The sequence below is a fragment of the Ceratocystis lukuohia genome (assembly GCF_044167205.1).
Source record: "Ceratocystis lukuohia strain C4212 chromosome Unknown Supercontig3_pilon, whole genome shotgun sequence".
Lineage (NCBI taxonomy): Eukaryota > Fungi > Ascomycota > Sordariomycetes > Microascales > Ceratocystidaceae > Ceratocystis > Ceratocystis lukuohia.
Genome location: NW_027263522.1, coordinates 3,361,265 through 3,382,769, shown reverse-complemented (window position 1 = coordinate 3,382,769; position 21,505 = coordinate 3,361,265). Strand labels below are relative to the sequence as shown.

Genomic DNA, 21,505 nt, shown 5'->3' with positions numbered 1-21,505 from the left:
CCCATTGTCTAAGGGCGTCCTTGCTCTAAGAGGAGAGGCAAAACAAAGAAAGAAAGAAAAGAGAAAAAAAAAAATAGGAAAATACATAAATAGATCAATAGATCAACGGATGAAGAGAGGGGGGGAGCAGGTGTATGTACAGATACAGGCGAATATGGAAGAAAGGGAGTATAATAACCATAATCACAGACATAGCCCTCCCAAGTGGGTAAAAGGCGGCATTTCGATGCCGCTCCCTTCTTCAGCTACGACGCCAGCGACAAAGACAAGGACTGCAGGGGCAGCCTTTCCAGTATACACTGGTATTTCATTAAACAAAAAATCAGCCTCCCTTTAGCGACTTCTTGGACTCTCTGGGTTCTTTATCCATTATGCAGGAGGGCTAATTCTTTTGTTTGATTTTTGCTCTCCTTTGTTCTGTTTCAAGCAAGATCAGCGGTGGTAGATGTCTTGGCCGTATTACGTTAGGGTTCTTTGTTCCAAAGCTTAATAAACATTAAACAACATGGCTCTTGGCTAAAGGCTTGGTATTAGGCCTCAACCCTGTTCATATTCACAGGTGTCTTGATTTTGTTGGTCACAATAAATACCCCGTGTTAGCCATGGCTGGCTGCAGAAGCGAAAACGCTACGGTGGCTTCTTGGACTGAGTATCTCTACCTTGTTCGGGGTGTGCGTGTTGTAGTGATTGCGATCGTGTGAGGTGAAACGCAGCAGTTGAGGTTGCGATCGCAGGGTGTCATGTGATGAGTGATGTGTGTAAGCCTGCAGGCAAATGTCACTTGTTATCAAATCATGCTGATTGACGTCAGGGATGTTCCAGGTAACCCTTAAATGTAGCAGTGGTAACCCTATGTGGGCTAAAGGCAACCTCAACCTCAAACTGAAATCTGCTGTGCCAAGGTCTCCTGCGAAATTTCCAAGTCCCCCTGCCCACCATTTGTGGACGTCGTTGCACTGGTACCCTGATCACTGGCGCTGTTACTCATGGGTTTCGCACCATCAGTTTTCCGCCCAAAGTTTGCGCTCTCGGCCCCCATTCCAAAAATATCCACACGCCCCCACGCTTTGATGGTATCTGGCATGTCAAAGATGGTATTATCATATGATAGCCGAGTGCAGTTATTTTCATGCCCTAGTTCAGGTTCGCCGTCTACAGAGGCTCTTGCTGAGCCGTGACTACTGCTGCGGTTGTTGGCATCTTCCCGTTCATCGTCTACACGGTCTTTTGCCGACGTCTCAGCAACCACCACGCCGTTTTCTCTGAGAACCTGAAGCTGCGCACGTAGATTCAACCGCAAAACTTGCTCTGGGTGGCCAGCCTTGAACATTTTCTTGGTCAGCCACGGAAACAAAACGCAAAAGTCGGACTGGTTCATATGCGCTGATCCGTGGACCCAGAAAAAGCGTGCCGGGTCCATCTTGGCACCAGTTGCTTGATTGACAAAGTCTTCCTGAGAGACAACGCGCTGGCCTGGCCGTTTGGAGACGATACGTGCTGTTGCGTGGAAATGCTCGCTCCATTTGACAAATTGCTCTGAATCTACGGCTAGAATGGCTTTGCCGCCTGGCGCACCCCTGACATTGTCGTAGGCAGGCAGTGGTAGCTCTAGAAGAGCTGTTGTGGATGGGTCAAAGAGCGGCAGACACCACATATCTAGCAGGATGACGACGTTTTCATGCGTAATTTGTGCGCAGAGATTCGAGTCGCGGTGTGGCGTAAAAAGCGGATCCGCCAAGCCCTTAAGGGCGGGAGAGTTAGCATAGTACACGCTCTTGATAAACTGGACTATAGATGCGGCGCCGAAACTATGGCCCATAAAAACCATCTTGCCCGGCCGATGAACGTCCATTTTATCTGCAAACTGACCCAAGCTTCGCGCTGACGTCTTTAGATTGCTGAGTTTTTGCCCACGGTCGATGGCAATGATTAGAGAATGCACAAGTCCCAACTCCCACAGCCGAATCCTGAGCTGTCGGTCACGGGCTTTGAAGGTCCCGGCTGTTACTTCATGGCCTATGTCGAGATAGAGGCGCATTTCTGCTGTGCCCCACCAATTTGGAAAACGCCTGGCTCTAGCGCTGGGGTTACGCACCATGGTGAGGATAGCACTGCCATCGCGATGCTCAGGGCAAAAGACGATAACGCCATGGGAAGCTAGAGAGCCCGCAATGTAAGAATAAGAATTGCGACACCCTGCTAGACCATGTGAGAAGATGGCGGTTGGCCAGCGGCCGTCAGAAGCCAGAGGCGAAGCGAAAGTTGCTGCGTTTTTGTGAGCTGGGATTTTTGTGTAGTGTGTGTGTCTAGGAATATACCTGCATGAAAAAAAGGGCAGTTAGTAGTAGGTTACAACCCAATCTATGAGCCAGCCGACGCCTAGTTATTTTAGGAGAGTCCCCATATTGGATTATTGAATAAACGGACACCATGAAACATACGAAACAATGCTAGCTGCAGCCGGGCCCAGGCCTACGAAACGCGCATAGGCAGAGAGGCTTTGTCGCTGCGGCGATGGAAGCCAATAGACATTTCGGTCTTGAGATTCGGAGGTAGCGGGATAGAAGACACGGACTAGAACCGTACGGATGTCGGAAGCATCGGAAGGGGTGGAAACCGGCGATTCCAATTCAGACACAGGAATTTCGATGTCAATAGAGCCAACTTGGTATGGACCAGTGTAATGGGGAAATGAAGGGATCATGACGTTGTGCAAGCGAAGTATTATTTTGCTGTGGCCCAAGTTTTTTTAATTTTTAATTTTTTTTTTTTGGCAACGCAAAGCATTGGGAGGAAAGAGCAGAAAAAAGACCAAGTACCTGAAGTCGCGATAAGGGCCTAAAAAGGCCTTATCGTGACTTTCCCTATTATTTACAAAACGGGACAATCCTTGTAGGAAAAATAGGTAAAAAAAAAAAGAGGCAAGTAAAGAACAACCAAATAGGAGACAAAAACACATGCTTTGGAGTTGGCGAGCTTGAGCAAAAATAACAATTACTAACACTAGTTTATTTTCCTGCTATCTTGATATCCAGACCAGGCATTTGATTGTCTTTACAACACACACATGCACACACAAAGGATGCGTCGTTACCGTTATAGGGATGGGAATCGGCACTCGCTTGCATCATTGTTTGATTTTCCACCGTTGTAGGCCGATAGCCACTCGTTTCTTGTCTCTCATCCCATGCCACTTAAAAAGGACGAGTACCGCTTTGTAATTGACCTATTGGAATGTCCAACCAACCAGGCCAGATTAGGGATTTCCTAGCCATCGCCCCCCCCCCCAAGATAAAAATCATGGGTTGCGGGAATTCACGTGTACGCGCCTCAAGAGCTTTGCCTCATACTCGATTTTACTACGTGGTACTCATCGTGACCGTACTGGAAAGCAGGCTAAGTCTCCTGCCCAACGCTGTAGCTGTTTTTAGCATCGTCTTATTTGATGTTAGTCTAGTTAGCCAAGTCTCGCCAACAAGGGTATGAGTAGCTCACGACGGGTTACAGTGCGGCGCATTTGGGGCAGCAGTGGCCGCTATTTGTTAGGGTTAATATTATTGCTTGGCAAAAATGAAGAAGACCCAGCCTGCATGTGAGAGAAAGACACTTGAGTTTCTGCTAACTTGCGCTGAGCATGTAAAAAAGATAACATACAACACTGGGTATTCCCGCGTGGTCACCCACCGTAGTACTAGTCCAGCGCTTAGTAGGTTAACTAGGGGAGAGCGGACGGGATCCCGTGCTTTCTACAAGCTATGGTCGTATGTGGAATAAGTGAGGGTATACTGGGCACTATGATGGGATGTTCTAGCAACAGAAGAGGCCAAAAAGATAACTGAACATACAACACCGAGGATTCACATGTGGTCACCCACCATACTACTGGTTCGGCGCTCTGTGGCTTGACTAAGGGGGAGCAGACGGGACCCCGTATTTTCCACAGGCTATGGTCGTATGTCGAAGAAATGACGTCATAAAATGCATTATAAAAGATATGTCTCTGTGATTTTAGTAGATGCGAGATAACAGCATGTAGATGTAATACAATGCAACGACAGACAGCAGGTTTTGGTAGACAAAGTAGACATTAAATCGGCTGTAGGTGTCTGTCTATTAAAAAAAAAGGACGTTGCAACAGTCATGCTTATGGAAGGACAAAACTGCTGTACTTCACCGGGGCTTATCTTCCATGCCGAAAGCCGGCTCCGTAGTCGCCGCGAACGAAAAACACAAGGCAAAAGCTATAGAAACCGACAAGCACGCTCAAGGCTGTGGTAGATAGAGAGCCCTTCCAGGCTCTGATGTCGGAACCTAAAAAGCCGCAGGAGACGCTTGAAATAAATGTGGGCGCAGCTGTTGACTGCTTGGGAGTTCCTCTAGAAGCTGACAGCGGGTGGGTGTTTCTGGATGCGATGTCGTGAAATGATAGCAAATAGACGTCAAGTGATACCGACGTGCATGCATATACCCAAAAAGGACATGAGTTAGCATACCCAAAAAAAAGTCGAATCAATTAGTTTGTAGTTAAAAAAAGACATAGAACACCGGGGATTCACACATGGCTGCCTGCCATAATATTGGTCCAGCGCTTTGTAAGCTAACTAGGGGAGAGCGGATAGAATTCAATACCGTCTACATAATATGCCATGGTTGTACACGGAAGACTCCATGTCATAACCGTAGCACATGAAGCAGTTACTATAGACAAGTAGCAGCTTTTCTACTAGGGAAGTAGCCAAAATAAGAAAGAGCATAGATTGTGGCTATTTTTAGCCGAGCTTGGTTTTTGCACCAGTCTGGACACTATATAGCTGTTGGGGGCTAACCTGGTGGATGACTAGTAAATAATATAGACAGCGTTACTTATATGCTAAACAGGACGGGACAAAACAAGAAAAGAAAACAAGGAGGGGGGTGGGGGGGGGGGGGGGGGACAACAAGGAAACAAACGTCAACGATCCTAATAAAGAACAGCATGCCTATTAGCTCCTAACGCACTGGCTACTGGTGTTCATGGCACTACCGGACTTTTTAGTCTTGAAGCCATGATCAACAGCGTGCCCATTCGGATGGTCTTTCATGAAGGGGTCATTAGAGAAGAGAGCGCTGCTTGCGTCGTCATCGGAGTGCGCCAAAGGGCCGCCATCTGCAAGCTTAGGCGTCTCCTCAAGTCCAAATAGCAAGGAGGCAATAGCAGTAGCGTTGCTATTTCTTGCCTCTTCGTCGTTCATCCCCAGCATAAGAAATCCCTTGAGGCTCTCTGGGCTGGCTTTGTCCGAGAGGATATCATCGAGCTTTCTAGCGGTAGCCTGGCCAAGACTGCTCCTCAGGGCCTTCTGACGGGATCTTGCCTTCTCAACATGCGCATGGTATTTCTCGTACCTGATAAGTCTCTGAATCTCATCGTCTTCAGACTTCCGCTTCTTGAGATCTACGTGGTAGGGCAAGAACTCGGGATCTTGCAGCAAGGCATCGATGTAGAATCTGCGCGAGGACGGCGTTAAGTGCCGGAGGAACTCCGGCGATGCAACAATCGAGGGGTACTTACCTGTGTGTTTGTTAGGCCAACAGTCTTGGCTATCGACAGCCCCGTCTTCATTATTAAAAAAATCAGTATCACTTGCTTCCTGGGAGTCAGTATCACTTGCAAAGCTATCGCTATAGGTATCGTCCTCAGAAACATCTTCCCACTCATCGTCGTCGTCGTCGTCGTCGTCAACAAGACACAACTGATCAGCAGGAGGTATTTCAGACGGCACTATCCGGCGGGCTTTGACATACCAATCAGCCAAAAGCTTTTGCGAATCTTCTTTATTGTGCTTCTTGTTGAGCACAATCGCAGCGAGGCTGTGGAGTTGATTCTCGAGCTTCAAACTCGGGTCGAAGTCATAGGGATGCAGATAGTTTATATCAGCAGATCCAAAGATATCTTCAAGCTCACCCCCATACTTCCTTGAGAGTGCGGCAAGACTGCTTTCGTCGTCGTCATCGTCGTCGCTGCCGCTGCCGCCGCTGTCACTGCCGTATTCTGGCGGTGCTTTGTAACGGATTTTGTGGCTGTCGATAAATAGATCGATCTCAGTGTTGAAAATAGATGCACAAGAGCTGGGCGGGCCCCGGTTTTCAATCCCGGCCAGCAGAGGGATGAAGCACTGGCGGCAGGTAGGGAATTCAGGCTCCTGAGAAATCGCACCGCTGGCATACCGGCATGTGTTGTTTTTACAGTGCACGGTGAGCTTGTTGTGGGTGATGGTTTGCATACAGTGCATGCATGGCACCGGGGAAGCAGTGATTTCGCACATTGAGAAGGATCCAGCAAAGTAGGCCACCAATAGAGATACAAGAGGGAGTTAATTGACATAAATCGCGGAGGGTTTTCTTGATTCGAGAATATCCAAAACGACGATGTGAAGGCAGCGCGGTTAGCTGTTATATATATTGTTTATTTCCTTTGTAACGACTATTCCGAGCCTATCATATTCTCTGGATCATGGCGAAAGAAACACTGCAGCATTTGTTTCATTCTATCATACAACACCAAGGACATTTGCATGCACCGAAACAAAGAATTTGTAGAACAAAGACATGGTTTGAGGATTACATTACACATGCTCAACGAACAGTGTTCTTTGGCGTTCTTCAAGTGTTCCTTTTAGTGGATCCAGAAACAACAGGGTTACCGCATTAGGGTTATCATACACAAGGGGCTTAGCCTAGAAACCTTGTCATTAAACAGAACATCACAAAACAACGACGCTGAAAAAAGAATAGTAGTAAAGAAATTAAACCCACTTGTGCCTCATCTGTGCCTAACCGCAGTATCTTGAACATAGTCTAGTCATTTATCATCTCTATTTCTTCTCCCCCCCTATCTCCCCCCTTCCCTCTTTCCTCTTTCCTCTACGATGTCTGCCTTCCCACCAGCCGCTGGGACACCCCGCGTTGTCGTATACCATCAAACCCAATACCATCAAAAGCGCTATGTCTCTCTCCAGCCCCTTGTATCGACACCAGGCGTTTTCGTTACCCATTTGATTGTCGCTGCCATCCACGTTAACGAAAACCCTGGCCATCTAACCCTGAACGACCACCCACCCACAGACCCACGCTATGACGTGCTATGGCAGGAGTGTGCCCTCCTCCAAGCTTCTGGCACCAAAGTCATGGGCATGCTGGGCGGTGCCGCCAAAGGCACATATGCTCGGCTTTGCGGTGCTGCGGTAGAGACGCCTAGCCCTGCTGGCACTGACGGGAATACATCCGGGAGCGATACCTTCGAGGCCTTCTACCGGCCTCTAGCGGCCTTCATCCGTGCTAAGCGCCTAGACGGACTCGATCTAGATGTCGAAGAGTCGACCTCACTGCCTGGAATCATTCGGCTCATTGACCGCCTGCGAGCTGATTTCGGCACTGCTTTCATTCTAACCTTGGCCCCCGTGGCCCCAGCCTTAATCGACCCCCGAGCTAACCTTAGCGGCTTCAGCTATGCGCAACTAGAGGCGGCACGCGGGCATGAGATTGCCTGGTATAACGCGCAGTTCTATTGTGGCTGGGGCACGCTGGCTGAGCCAATGCAGTACGCGAACATCATTGGCCGTGGCTGGCGGCCTGACCGCATCGTAGCTGGAACCGTGACTAGCCCAAATAACGGCGCGGGCTTTGTTGAGATGGAAGATCTCGCTGCGAGCGTCATCCAACTGTCAGAGGTATACCCGACCTTCGGTGGTGTCATGGGCTGGGAATACTTCAATTCACGACCAGGCGGACTTGAGGCCCCCTGGGAGTGGGCCCAGTGGATGACGTCATTGTTGGGCACCGAGGAGGGGCGAGCCGTAGCCATGATGGAGGCACAAACAAGAAAAGCACAATGGCAGAAAGGCTCGACTAGTGAAGAAAAGAAGAAGAAGAAGAAGAAGGGAAAGAAGAGGATAACCGCACCAGTGCCGACTGAGTTTGAGTACTTTACGGACGGCGAGAAGAATGAGGAGGCGTAGAGGCCGGATTCGTGATTTAGCTAGATATATCTGCATATTACTTGATACTGTTGAATAACAAGCCTCTATTCTATACTAAAGGCTCTTCGTATCTAAAGTCCTTATCGCAAATAATATGAAAATTCCATGTACAACGCCACCCTCCCCTGACCGGATGGTAATACAATTAGAAAAGAAGAAAAACATACACTAGGTCCGGATCATATCCGTCCTCACCGTTTCCGACCTCCACCTCCCCCCGCATTGCCCTTGACGCTCTCCCATGTTTCAGCGTCAATAAGGTCGCCACGAATAAGACTCTGCACTACTAGTTCGTTGCTCATTAGTCGTAGCTTCTTTGTAAGCCCAGCCATCAAAGCTGTCTCGGCCTCGCTCTCAATATCTACCGTGCTCTCACGCTTCTTCCTCCGAGCACCGCCGCCTTTGGCTTTTGAGCCTGCTCTGGCAGACCCATTGGCTTCGAGTAGCTCAGCAGCACTTCCTGTTGGCTCGTCAATGTACACCCAATCAAACGCCTCGTTGCGTGCCTCAGCCTCAGCGAGACTCGCCCGTGCATCGGTTACAGATAAAGCACGTGATACCGTAGCGCCTAGGACATGCATGAGAAAGAGATAGAAGCGTTTCTTTTCTTCCTCACGAGAGCGCTTCATCACGAAGAGAATGCGGTGGCCAGAAAGAAAGTTCAGGCGATGCTGGATCATGGTACTCAGTGTGGTGTTGGTCGGTGGGAACGGGTGCAGGGTACGTGACATCATGGCGTTATCGAAGCATATTGAGGCACCAGGCGTTAGGAGAAACGGCTGCCAAGCTACTACTGTGCCCTTTCGAATGCACTCTTCAACCCAATGGTAGGTTATACATGGGATGCCTAAGGCAAGGGCCTGCATGTACTTGACCTTGCGTGAATATCCATCCGCGATGACTGCAGTAAAGCCATAGTTCTTTGCTGCGGCGGTCAGTACCAGTGGAATTTGCAGCCCCCCAGTACCGCCGATATCAGACCCGGCAGAGGATTTTTGAAACATCTCTTCAAACCCAGCTTCGAGAATCCGCCCGCCAGAAGCAACGAGTTTTTTCTCGATGTCCTTGTTAATACGTACTCGACGCTCGTACTCGTACGCAGGAGAAACAAGCTCACGGGATTGAAAGGTTAGAGCAAAGACCATGTTAGAAAACAGGCTGCTGCTGTCCTGTTCAATGGGGACATACACCCAGCCCTTACTTGATTTCTTGGGTCCCATGTCTATCGTCCGGGCCACATGGGATTCTGTCACAGGCGTGGGCACTCCAGCTTCAGATTCTTTTATTGCTGGAGGCGTTTGGACCAATTCGTCTTCAGAAGAGTCTGGGTCCACAACCCGTGAAACTGTGCTTCTGCGAATCGATCCTTTCCTCTTTTGCTTGTGCTTTGGCTGTGCTTTAGCCGATGTCTCACATTTCTGCTGCAAACTCGTACGAGAACGCACTGAACTGCGCTTCTTTCTGCCAATAGGGGAGCTTGGCATACTTGTGATTTCTGTTGCGTCAGATAGAGGCGTAGACAGGCGACGACTTGAAGGCGCTGGCGATATCGTCCGCATTCTGGGGGCACTACTACCACGCTTAAGTCTAGGTGCCGCTGAAGAGGATGGTCTAACGTCCTCGGGCGGTTCGGATGTCTCGATAATACGATTCGCCTTACCCCTAGGCCGCTTGACCGGCAGTCTGGGTGGGGTATCTTCAGTGACCGTTGGTGCAGGTTCTGGGGTCTCGGAATGAAAGGCGATATTGCCTGACTTGACACTTTCAGCCTCTAACTGCTTCAAACTCTTCTGGCGTTTGCGGGTTGGTTTCGACGTCGTTAAAGCAGCCTTGTCTGTAACTACAGGCTGGCCAGAGAGAGCAGGGAGAGACACAGGCGTAGTTTTACGAGGAGGGTTCGGTTTCAAGCTTCGGCGGGAATATGTAGCTTGGGTTTTCTTGGATGGCTTGGTAGTGACAAATGCGTCGGTATTTTCATCTCCTGAGTTTAGGTTTTCTAGAGAGGCCTTCGAGGCCATGTCATCCTTTATATTTAAGCAGATATCCTGACCTTTGGGCACTGACTCTGTGGTTTCTCGAGGTATTATTGTTGGTCTCTGTGAGGGACTAGATGGTGGAATCTGTGTATCTGGTATATGCCCTCCAATGCTTGTAAGCGGCGATACAGTTGGGCTTTTTAACGAGCGCATTGCTGTGCTCATGTTTGGGTTTATAAGAGGGAGCTTAAGCTTAGAAAATAGGGGTTCATCGTCGGAGTCAGGTGTACGCTTAGGACTTTTAGGCTTTAGCGGGTCGCTTGGAGGAGCAACGATGGTATCCTCTTTATCGTCCGCCTCGTCGGCAGTTTCAGTGTCGTTTTCGGCCAGGGAGCTGACTGATGGTGGAGCAGCGTTGTTAGTTGACTGCCGAGTAGGTGCTGGGCTTGTTTCGGGAACTGCTTCCTTGTGCAGCAGATCCTTTTGCCGCTGTGAAGCGAGGGGCACCGAAGCTGATCTAGAGGCAACGTCAACGCTAGCCTTAATAACAGCCTCGGACGCGGCAGACACCTGGGAGTTTGCTATCACGGTGTTGGCCTCGTCAGAATCAGGTATTATGGCTGCCTCAGTAGCGGCCAGAACACGAGTGTGGGCCGACAGCGACGTAGGCGGGAACGATGATGGCTTGTCAGAGGTATTCTCAGAGCCAACGCTAGATTCAGGCCCAGCAGCAGTGGTAGCAACGGCTACAGCAGCTACAGAATGTGAAGCGCTAATGCAATCTAACTCTCTGTCTGCTTTTCTGCGTTTTTGCGCGGCTAAGTTGCGCCTGATCGTAAGTCGTTCGCTTTCGGAGTCAGAATTATCGGAGACAGCCGCCATGTTTGCTGCTTTACGCTTGAAACTTTGCGGCTGAGGCGTCTGTCGTGCACCCAAGAAGGAATGGTGTTTGCGCATAGGAGCAAGCACTCGGGGTGTTTCAATGGGCGACCCAGGCACGACATAATCATCATTTGCTACACCAAGAGGCGATTGAAAGCCATCGAGAGGTTGGCTCAAAGAGGCCCTTTTTCGAAGCTGTGTCGGCGATGACTGGCACATGGGTACGGGTGAGTTGTTAAAGTCACCCGGGGAAGGCCGCGAGGATGTAGGACTATGCATCTTAATCGCAGACGGCAGCTGGGAATCGGACGCTAGAAATAGCTGCGATGGCCGCATCTCAGATTGTTGTAGGTTCATATGCGCAAAAGGGTTATTGTTACCCTTGGGCGTGACAGGATCACCAAATGGACGGCGACCAAAGGGTGTCGTGCGATGGCCAAGAGAGTTTATCTGAGAGGGAGTCTCAACCGACCGCCAATTTCCCCGAGTAAGCGGTAGTCCCAAGTCGGCAATAGGCGACAACGGATCTGACATAGCCTCTTCAGGGCCATGTCTGTCAATGTTGTTATCGTTTGCGGTTGTGTCTAGGCCAAAGTCAACAGCGCCACTGTCGCCCTTTTCCAGAGAGTCGCTGTGAAAGTCGCCAAGGGAGTCATCTTCGACAGCCCGCTCATAGTCGCGACCGTCGTTGATTTGCGTTGACTCTTGGGATACATCCATTTCAGCGGTTATGGTTGTTTGCGGTGGTCGCGCGTCAGGATGGGGAGATGTCGATGCTGGTGCTAATGCTAAAGGCCGAGGAAGATAAGGCTGATAAGAATCATTGGCATGAGGTGTTATTGATGATGCGGTGGACTTGCAATCATTTTCTAGCTTGCCTGATGGGACAGACGATATCGTGGCTGTGTGTTTGACACCTACACTTGTGATTGTCGTGATATCAATGTTGTGACTGATGTTTTCTTTGTTTGCCAAGGCCTGGAGATTTGGTGTTGTTAGCGTGCGTCTTGGTGGGCTTTAGGCCCTAGCTTAGCGGCATCCACCGCTATGACATTCTACTTTAGTGGTTGCATAACGCTGCAGCCACTGTGACATCTGGACTGCCTGGCTCTGAATTCTTACCTGAGAATGTGCCTCACGATAGCTGCTGTAATGCGAAAATCTGTCTACAGCAGAAGAAACAGCTTTCTTGGTAGCAGTTAAAGCTGATGTTCGATTTATTGCTGCGGAGACAATTGCCTTGGAGGCTCGTGCAGATGAACTGGCCTAGTGTCTACGGTTAGCCAGCTATGAGGAAAACAGACGATGCTGACTGCCCGACAAGATGGGAAGGTGGGATAGGTAGAATGGAGACGAGCGTCTGCTGGCACCCATGCAGAAAATTATATTGTAGAAAACTTCTTATCAAGCTGCCCGTATCTCAGCAAGCAAACAGCCAGGATATGCTCTGATAAGTTCTGGTATCCTGTGTATACATGTCGGGCGAATGGGAAGACGCGAGGTCCATAGATGCAAGGGCATCTAGGGGGCGAGAGAGAGAGAGGAGAGAGGAGAAAAGAACTCACAGTTGACACCGAGAACTCTGCCGCATACATAGCCAGCACATCTTGACTATCGGCCTCGTTTATAGTGGCAGCATGGCTTGTAGATACGGCTGAAGACGTCGAAGAAGAGACCGATGCCGAATTCAAGCCTTCAGGCAAAACGCAGCCAGATGCCATTCTCTACTTAATCAATAACATAGACATTGAGCGGTAGAGTGAACAAAATGGGGGAAGAAATACAAGTTCTAAGCACACATATGGGCTAAGCAAGAATTATCACCAACTAAGTAAACAAATCAAACATTAAAGATCACAACCGCGTTGTGTCATCTACCAATTAGCCTACATTAGGATTAATGCCTTCTGTAGTAGGGGCAACGCGTGGCGTGCGTGTTTTAATACCCTAATGGCGCATGTTAGGGTTGTGTTACAATCGCTTCATCGGGCCCTGGCATGTGATAATGCACAGGGCAGAGGAGACAGGATGATGACGACGACAACGCAATATGTAAACAACCTGGCTTGGCTTATTTTACCCAGCTAGAAATGCTAGCTATTATTGATACTAACATAGTATCAACGCTTCTCCTCCTCCTGGCACGGCCCCCTTCTCTTAGGGGTAAAAAATACCTGGCTTGCACTTTCAAGACGTACATTTTGATGTGAGAAACAATAATAGACAAAAAATGAGAAAGAAAAGAAACACCCTGAGTCCCAAGAAAAGAAAACTCCCGCCCAATGTCTACGCTGTAGTTTCATTCAAACGCCAAACACGCAAAATCACAACATAGAAACAATCCATCCCGTTACCACGATTCACACCCTGAGTCTTCATGCTGCCAGTTCTGTAGGTTCGTCAGAGATTTCTCTGTCAAATGGCCGGTCGATGGCTTCTGTAGTTAGTTCCTTGGGTTCCACGGGGCTTTGGTCTGCTTTCAAGCTGTCTGCCCCCTCTAAAGCAGCCGTCCGGACTGGAACCTCATCCACACAATCGTAGAAAAGCATGAAGGCCCCACCCTGGTTCAGCACGTCGTTCTCGGAGCATTTAGTTACAGTCTCGTCACTGAGACGCCACCAGTCTTCTTGGCTAAACAACTCGCTTTGGTCTATATTTTCTAGCTCGACATCTTGATCGCCTGGGTTTATTTCAGCCATGCGAGACTGCTCAAAAAGCTCGAGTTTGTTCAACCCAGAGTGCTTCCGGTAGCAGACGTAATGACCATTATCATGTCGCCCTTGGTGTGTCACAACCGCACGAAGTTCGTAAATAGGACCAGTCACCTTCGTAAAAGAATGTTCACATGCAGCCATTGAGGCATCGGCCTTGGTGATCCATCGCTCTTCGTCATCAGGGCTCTGGTTCTTCTCGTCAGAATCTCCGTCAGGGGCACTACCAATGCACCAGGGGCCAAGATCCAAGACTACTGGGAAGCGCACTGGTGCTGGGTTCTTCATGAGCATAAATGTGCGTTCGTCGAAAACAGAGCGGTTGATGTGGATCACAAGACTCCGGGGTGGTCGAGCGATAACCATCTGTTTGGTCTTGGTGGAAGAGACTCTGTTTTGTGCGGGGATTTTGCACTTTTCCTTGAGAGTTTTATCATCAAAATCATCATCTTCTAGCGCAGTTTCAACAGCAGCTAGACGGCCAACATGCTCCGAAATTCGATCTTCAGCCATTCCAGAGGCACGGAATTTATCGACTAACAGTGACATGATGCCTTTGTTCTTGAGAAGAGTGCACTTTGCGCAATGAACACCTTCTATGCTTTCAACCGAGGTGTATGCATCTAGCCGTTGATACAGATCACAAGCACCGGGTTCAGTGCCCAGGTTAAGAGTTAAGCAAATGAATGGAATCATGGAAAGACCTTCAGAATAGCCGCATTGCACGCACGCCACCCGCTGAGCAACCAGACCCTCAAGGGGGTTTTTGAAGCCCGTAATACTTGCCATTTCAGAACCATCGACGATCTTAGACCGCACCTTTGCTCGGCTATCGACTTCGAAATCGCGACTGTCTCTTGGTTTCAGACCAAGCGGCTTGTGGGATTTGCTGACGACCTTGAGTAGCTCCTCGTCAATTTCATCCAAAAGCTTCGAGAAGTATTCCTGTGCATCTTGTTGAATGCGGCTGTTCATGCTCTTGAGGATACCGGGTGTCCACAATGTTGTTCCATTATTATTACTGCTGTTCAAATCCGCGACTAGGCCGAGGAGAGACTGTGTTGCCGACGTAGATGGCAATTTAGAGCCATGCCGAGAAGGGCCAGACAGGTATTCGGGGAACGATGCCAGCGAAGAAAGACCTTGCAAAACGCTGTTTTGATAGCATGAGTTATCCCAGTTGCCTAGACCAGGAGGTTTGCATTTTTCAGGCTTGAACGGGGACGGTACAGAAGATAGGCGACGTCGGGCTTGAGTCACGGATGCCATGACGCCCCCAGGTTTATCGAGGCCAAGGATTCGGGAAAGCGCATCGCTTTTGTTGGCGTGGGGCAGCATTAAAGTCATGGGAGTTGTATCAAGGGTGGGATTAAGCCAACGATCGACAGTCTGTAGGAAGAGACCCGGGATAAGGGCCACAACAAGGTGCCAGAAGAGCCGGCGAAGAGTGAACCTATATGTGCCGAGTCGCAAAGGTACGTTTGAGACGCTGTAGAGAAGGCCAATCAGAAGAATCGCGATGGTGGCGACAGTCTGTGGATCGGAAAGGCGATCGATTAGGACTTCGACCTTGTTGCTGGGGCTGGGGCGGGAAAGGCGACTAGCGTAGCTGGTTTGGTCTCGCATACGATGAGGAGAGAAGGAAGAACGTCGAGAATTCATAGCTGGAGTAAAATCAGAGAGAAAGAGCGTGTATGCGTTCCAATTAAGAGCCAGGGAGAAATAGGTTAGGATGGGGGAGGGGAAATGGGCTGGCTGGTTGCAGCTAATCGATAAATCAGAGGTATGAATGAATGAAATCAGGGTTATACGGAGATCGAGGCTAAATCGATGTTGGCGGATGTTTGAGGAATCACGTAGACTCAAGCACTAGTATAAGCTTCTCCGAGTTATAGGCCATGGTGAGGCGCCGGGGCGCGTTCCAGTTGGCTTGTGAATGACGATCTCGAGTGGAAATATCGAAGATGGCTGTTAAACCCGTGGGAGAAAGAGGTAGAAGAGGGGAGGGGAGAGGAGAACGCAAAAGAGATGATTCTAGGAGAATAGGCCAGGCTAGAAGCTACAGGCTTGAGCTAGTTCGGATTTGTAAGGCGGGACAGAAAAAAAAACCGTCTGCCAGATAGCAATTACTTAGGTTGAAGGAGCAGGGTTTGTTTTAGGGACAAGCCTTGAGCTTTTTCGGTAGAATCGCAAAAAGGTTGATGGATATGAATAATGAAAGATTTTTGATATTTATTTCCCAATATCCATGCGAAATACAGACTAGCATCTCCAGAATGCAAGCCACTTAATTACAGGCACAACGTGTATCTAAGCAGAGTACGAGAGGCATGGTAAATGCAAGAATCTTTACAGGAAAGTGCTCCCCAGATCAGTGGGGCAGTTCCACTAATTACATGGACAATTTCTGCTTATTAGAAAGCCCAAGCTAGGCAACTACTATATCTTGGATTGGTGCTACAACGATAAAGGATTATCTCCAATATGTAGCCCGCTTTGCGATAAGATAAGAAAAAAAGGTAAATTTCAACACTATGAAGTCAAGTCCACAGAATCAAGACCTTGTGCGTTTGTAAACGTCCTCTTCTGCTGCCCTAATATAGACAATTAGAAACGGGAGCTTTTCTCTTTTCTTTAACATCTCAAACATCTACAAACGATGTCAAAGGGCGGAATCAAGAAAAAAGACAGAGGTAAGCTATTGATCCCCATGCGGCCCTCATGTGATTCTAGACATTAACGCTTCTTTTTCATAGCGCCTTCGGAGCGATCCCGAGCTGCTCGCCGGGAATTCTCTCCCAGCCTCGATGCCGGCCGTGCCGTACGTGCCCTCAGCCCTGCTGCCCCTGAGAAAGTTGATAGTCGGCCATCTGTCCTAGCGATCCATCACGGTGCTGGAGTAAGCAAAAAGATCAAGTCGGGCCGCAAAGCCGCCAAGTCCTTCAAGCAACGCCGGCGACAAGAGCGTGGCATTGACCGTGCGGAAGCCGTAGCCGACATCACCGCCAACAAAATTGCCCGCAGCGTCGACCACAACAAGTCGGTGCGCTCACGTAACAAGACCTGGGATGAAGTCAACAAGTCCCTCGGTGGCACCAAGACCAAATCCAAGTTTGGCTTTGAGCTGCTTGGCGAGGAGGATGGTGAGAACGATGATATCAAAAATGTCATTGCTGCCCCCACGACTAGTATCTTCTCCAAGGCTGCTATCCTTGGGGATGAGGTTGACATGGATGATGCAGGAGTTACTATCATCACTGATGCAAACGAACCCCCTGTTCCGAATAATGTTAATATCAAAGACGATGACGACGAAATTATGTGAAATCCGGCGTTATCACATTACAGGAAAAGAAAGGTCGATACGATAAAGTGGGACGCATTGTTACGACATGACGGACTGATTTTCATTTAGGCATATCAAATAGGGTTTTTGTTTTATGTCATGCTTGTTTGCTTGGGTCGGCGTTTTAAGGATTATTCTAGCATGCTTTCTAAGGATATTTTCACATGATGTGGAAAAGCTTCTCAATACAAGCTGGTTCAAACCATAGAGATTCACATGCATAGGGTTGCTTAAAAGAATGCCTTAGGGTTTATGTCATATTTTTAGATCCTGAGAGCCCCATTATAATTTCTTTCAGCCTTGTGGTATTTCGTGATTTCATCACTGAATTCCTCAGCCTTCTCTTCGTTCTGCTCAGGGTTGAATTCCTCAAGCACAATCCCCAACTACGCCGCCAGACGACAATGCCTCCTTCACGCATGACCAAAAACCCCGTGCGACCAGCGCGACATCGCGCAGGAAAGGCAACAGGTGCCGATTCGTCCACATCGGATTCTGACTCCGACGAGCACGACAACGAACTTCCCACTGAGCCAGCCTCTAAACCGCCCCCTAAAGCTGCCAGCGCTGCACGGATTGCTACAAATTTGGGAAAAACTAGTATTGAAGACCGCCGACGAGCTGAGGAGACTGAAAAACAAGAACGCCGCCAGGCAGCACAAGAATTAGAAAAGCTTGCTGCTGCTGAGGGTTTCGTAACAGACGACGAGGAGGACAACAAGAGAGAGGGCGATGGTGGCAGCGACGAAGGCGACAGTGATGACGACGACGATGACGAAAGCTCTGAGGAAGAAAGCTCAAGCGAGGATGAAGGGCCAAGACGACTCATGCTCAGACCCAAGTTTATTCCCAAAAGCCAACGCCTAGCCAAAGCTGCCAAAAACGCATCTCAATCTACAGAGGAAACAGCACAACAAGTCGAGGAAGAAGCGCGCAAGAAGGCTGAGGCCAATGCTCTTATCGAAGCCCAGATCCAGAAGGATTTGGCTGCCAAGGCCGTAGGCAAAAAACACTGGGACGATGAAGAAGACCCTGAACTCGAAGTTGACGATACCGATGACGTGGACCCCGAAGCTGAGCTAGCCGCTTTCAAGCTGCGCAAGCTTCAGCGCTACAAGCGTGACCGTGAGGCCATGATTGCACGCGAAAAGGAACTCGAAGAAATCGAACGCCGTCGTAACCTAACCGAAGATGAACGCCGGGCCGAGGACGAGGCGCATCTGGCTAAACAGCAGGAAGAGGTTGATGCTAAGGGCCAGATGTCATACATGCAAAAGTATCATCACAAGGGCGCATTCTATCAGGACCAGGCTGAGACGGCTGGCCTTGCCAACCGAGATCTTATGGGCGCACGGTTCGCTGACGAGATCAAAGACCGATCAATTCTGCCGGAATATCTACAGCGCCGAGACATGACAAAACTTGGCCGCAAGGGCGCGTCCAAATACAAGGACATGCGCTCAGAAAATACAGGCCGCTGGGGAGAGTTAACGGAACGTAGGCCAGGCGAAGGCAATAAAGACACTAACTGGCGCAACCGTGGCGACTTTGGCGGTAATGTTGACGATAGGTTCAAGCCAGATGGTGATTTCCGCGGTGGCCAGGGTGCCAATGCAGTACCGTTAGGACGCAGCCAACGCCAAGTGGGAGATCGCCAGAGAGACCGCAGCCGGAGTCGGAGCCGGAGTCTAGACAGAAACGCGCGTAAAAAACGAGATGTGTCCCACGATCGTGATCGGAAACGACGCAGCAGAAGTAGAAGTCGGGATCGCAGAGATCGATATAGGACTCGGTCAAGGTCACGATCACGGTCACGCTCCAATTCCCCTCGATACCGACGAAAGCGCAACACATCGCGTGATTATGAGAGAAGCAACGACAAGAGAAGGCGGACAGAAGCAGAATAAAAGAATAGAAAACCAAGGAGCCATCTAATAGGGGGCTATTTGTTTATAGACCCGAATGGAATAAAATTCTCAACGGCCTTCCTACCATTAGTCGCACACGGGAATAATGGCATCTATCTAAGAAAAACCCTTCCACCCGCCCTTAAATTAACAAATAGTGAGTCGGGATATGCTTATATACGCACAATCTCAATGCGTGACCGGCTAAAAACACTATGCGACTGCATGGTACCATCCTCATCCTGGGCAGCTTTAGGTGGGTAAATAGCCATTCTAGCATAAGTACCGGCGCCGGCACGCCTTGATAGTGTGCCTGGATTAATCATTAAAACACTTTCGACGACCTGTAACATAATTCTTGCGGTTAGAGTATGAAAATGAGGCCCGAGACGGGAAAAGAGAATATATACCTTGACAAATGGCGGTAGTGTGCTGGGAAGCACCATGACATCCGGTCGCGCGTTCAGCATCTCACCCAGCTTTAGATACGCTGTATCTAACGAAGCACCCTGTGGAATGCCATCCTCTGTGCCTGTCTTCATTAGCACACTGCGATCGGAAGGGGGGAAAAGCGGGAAAAAGTGGCGCTGCTCAAGCAGATATCGACACAACCGACTAGACAGCTGCGAATCATCAGGCCGGCCACCGACCAACTCCTCTCGGCGCAGCTCAAACAAGATATCCTGTGAAGACAGGCCAAAGACAGCCTCATTGATACTAAGTGTCATGGGATTTGTCAGAATACGCGCAGTGCGTGGGAGGCCAAGTTCCTTGCGAACAAAGCTATCTTGAGGCCATGAAACGTGCTTATTAACAGCGTCGCGGATCGATGGAATCAAAACAATGGTGATTTGCGGATTGATGTTGGAAAGCCGCGCGAGATGGGGTGAAATCATGAACTTGAAGGCTGTCGAGAGCGTTGCTGTATCAGGGTCATACGACGCTTCTTCGGGAAGGTCAAAGTCACCGCTGGCAATCATGGGGTGGTCAATGTCGATAAATGGGCCCATTAGGATCAGCGCATCCACCATCTTGTCGCCCGCAACCTTACACAGCTCTGCTAATGGCTCAAAAGCCAAACTGTCATCTGTAGTATATGGGCCACTAGCAATCATAGAGTTCAATGGTAGCGGGTCATCATCGGCATCCATGGCATCAGGATCGCCACGCAGGCGCTGACGATGGGCTTCCAAGGCCTCAGGTGTTGAAGCCGCGTTGGGCAGACTTGGGATTTCCAGGACATGGTTAACTACAAACTCATTTCCAGAAGTATTGGTGCCACGAGCAGCAATGATTTGCCCGGGGAAGAAGCTATAACCACGCAACTTCTTCAAGTTTAGCGGCACTCGTAGGCCATTCCCCATACGGCGAGAAGTCTCTAAAACAACAGAGGCTGCATTCAAGCGGCCTTCAGCCGAGTCATTTGCAATGCGGCCAACGGCCACAATCTCAGAGGTCCCCTGGCTTGCCGGGTTGCCAAAAACTGACAGGTCTAGGCCATGATTCTGTGAGATGATCTCTATAAAATCATCTATCCGGTCATCAAGGATTTCCGATACCTCACTCAGCTTCATGGCCAGAGGCTTGTAGCCAACCTTTTTCTGATCAGATCCTGCAGCCAGTTTTACACGCGCTTCCGGGAATGGGACAATGGGGTATTCGGGATCGGGGAGGGAGGCATTGCCAAAGACTTCCAGCACATCGCCAGATTTTTGGCGATCGCTGAACTTAGAAGGGCTAGGGTGGGGTTAGCAGCAATTTGATAGAAGGAGATGTGACCATTGCGTCCATAAGCTCAGGAACTCACGTAGATGTGCCATTCGGCGACCTTGAATTAGGCGAGTCCTGTCCGTCTTGGTTCTCACTCTTGATCCGCGCCACCGTTGGCGTCTCAAACGCCCGCTTGGCCATCCCCCCAGTCTTGGACAGTTTGTTTGACCCAGGCGTCTGCATTAGCCCTTCCAGCCTAGTTTTTCAAAAGATAGTCAGCCACATCCGCCAAAAAGAAATTGCACACATTCAAGATCATCCAAGCCAACTCTACCCGCCTTTAAACTCACATGCCAAATACATCGCCTGTCCGCACTGGCGCTCTAGGTGTCCCCATAGCACTGCCGCCACTTTGTACATTCCGCCTTGCCGAGCCCGTGACGGCTACCGATGTCTGCATCCGCATGCTCCGCTCTAGAGCATCCTGCACATCACGCTTGAACGACCTCACAGATTCCAATGAGATATTGGCTGACTCGCACTCCATCTTTATACAGAATGACTCCCATTTGTAGAACAGGTCCTCAACCGATAGTTCGTGCAGTCGCATAATCGAGGATAGCTCGGTGATGATGTCGGGCTCTAGTCTCTCCGCATTGGGGAAAAAGGTGGCTAGATCAGCAGCTATAGCTGCAATAGCCGTACTATCAACCATGGTAGTTTAGTTACTGAAGAAAGTTGTTGTGGTTGTGTTTGTGTTTCTATCACAGTACCAGGTTTCGACGGTAACAGGATAGCTGTCTTGGAAACAAAAACGCAGCAACTTGGTGGTGACGAACTAGTATATATTAAGGGTAAGGGTTTCATGGACCCGCGACGCGTGTGCGAGGTCCTTAAGACGCGTCTAGCCAATCAAATCATGCAAGACCGTGAAAAATAAACACTTGCTGTAATTGGC

General features: G+C 49.4%; 8 protein-coding genes across 8 annotated transcripts; 3 read left to right on the top strand and 5 right to left on the bottom strand.

The window, feature by feature from the left end:
- Positions 1–877: 877 nt before the first annotated feature.
- Positions 878–2,704, bottom strand: HOO65_030868 (Platelet-activating factor acetylhydrolase; the record flags this gene model as incomplete). Its single annotated transcript, XM_071002060.1, has 3 exons — positions 878–2,280; positions 2,354–2,379; positions 2,442–2,704. 3 exons carry the CDS (start codon positions 2,702–2,704, stop codon positions 878–880), a joined length of 1,692 nt encoding a protein of 563 aa, XP_070860547.1.
- Positions 2,705–4,982: 2,278 nt separating this feature from the next.
- HOO65_030867 (uncharacterized protein) lies at positions 4,983–6,302 on the bottom strand (the record flags this gene model as incomplete). Its single annotated transcript, XM_071000510.1, has 1 exon — positions 4,983–6,302. The coding sequence occupies one exon, from the start codon at positions 6,300–6,302 to the stop codon at positions 4,983–4,985; it is 1,320 nt and encodes a 439-aa protein (XP_070860546.1).
- A 603-nt stretch (positions 6,303–6,905) lies between these two features.
- Positions 6,906–7,994, top strand: HOO65_030866 (glycoside hydrolase family 18 protein; the record flags this gene model as incomplete). Its single annotated transcript, XM_071000509.1, has 1 exon — positions 6,906–7,994. One exon carries the CDS (start codon positions 6,906–6,908, stop codon positions 7,992–7,994), a length of 1,089 nt encoding a protein of 362 aa, XP_070860545.1.
- A 212-nt stretch (positions 7,995–8,206) lies between these two features.
- On the bottom strand, positions 8,207–11,593 carry HOO65_030865 (UbiD family decarboxylase; the record flags this gene model as incomplete). Its single annotated transcript, XM_071000508.1, has 1 exon — positions 8,207–11,593. One exon carries the CDS (start codon positions 11,591–11,593, stop codon positions 8,207–8,209), a length of 3,387 nt encoding a protein of 1,128 aa, XP_070860544.1.
- Positions 11,594–13,248: 1,655 nt separating this feature from the next.
- On the bottom strand, positions 13,249–15,246 carry HOO65_030864 (ubiquitin hydrolase; the record flags this gene model as incomplete). Its single annotated transcript, XM_071000507.1, has 1 exon — positions 13,249–15,246. The coding sequence occupies one exon, from the start codon at positions 15,244–15,246 to the stop codon at positions 13,249–13,251; it is 1,998 nt and encodes a 665-aa protein (XP_070860543.1).
- Positions 15,247–16,243: 997 nt separating this feature from the next.
- Positions 16,244–16,909, top strand: HOO65_030863 (Alb1-domain-containing protein; the record flags this gene model as incomplete). Its single annotated transcript, XM_071002399.1, has 2 exons — positions 16,244–16,277; positions 16,341–16,909. The coding sequence occupies 2 exons, from the start codon at positions 16,244–16,246 to the stop codon at positions 16,907–16,909; spliced, it is 603 nt and encodes a 200-aa protein (XP_070860542.1).
- A 425-nt stretch (positions 16,910–17,334) lies between these two features.
- Positions 17,335–18,837, top strand: HOO65_030862 (micro-fibrillar-associated protein 1; the record flags this gene model as incomplete). The annotated part of the gene is made up of 1 exon (XM_071000506.1): positions 17,335–18,837. The coding sequence occupies one exon, from the start codon at positions 17,335–17,337 to the stop codon at positions 18,835–18,837; it is 1,503 nt and encodes a 500-aa protein (XP_070860541.1).
- A 173-nt stretch (positions 18,838–19,010) lies between these two features.
- Positions 19,011–21,262, bottom strand: HOO65_030861 (DNA polymerase alpha subunit B; the record flags this gene model as incomplete). The annotated part of the gene is made up of 4 exons (XM_071001958.1): positions 19,011–19,181; positions 19,248–20,574; positions 20,645–20,803; positions 20,898–21,262. The coding sequence occupies 4 exons, from the start codon at positions 21,260–21,262 to the stop codon at positions 19,011–19,013; spliced, it is 2,022 nt and encodes a 673-aa protein (XP_070860540.1).
- Positions 21,263–21,505: the final 243 nt, after the last annotated feature.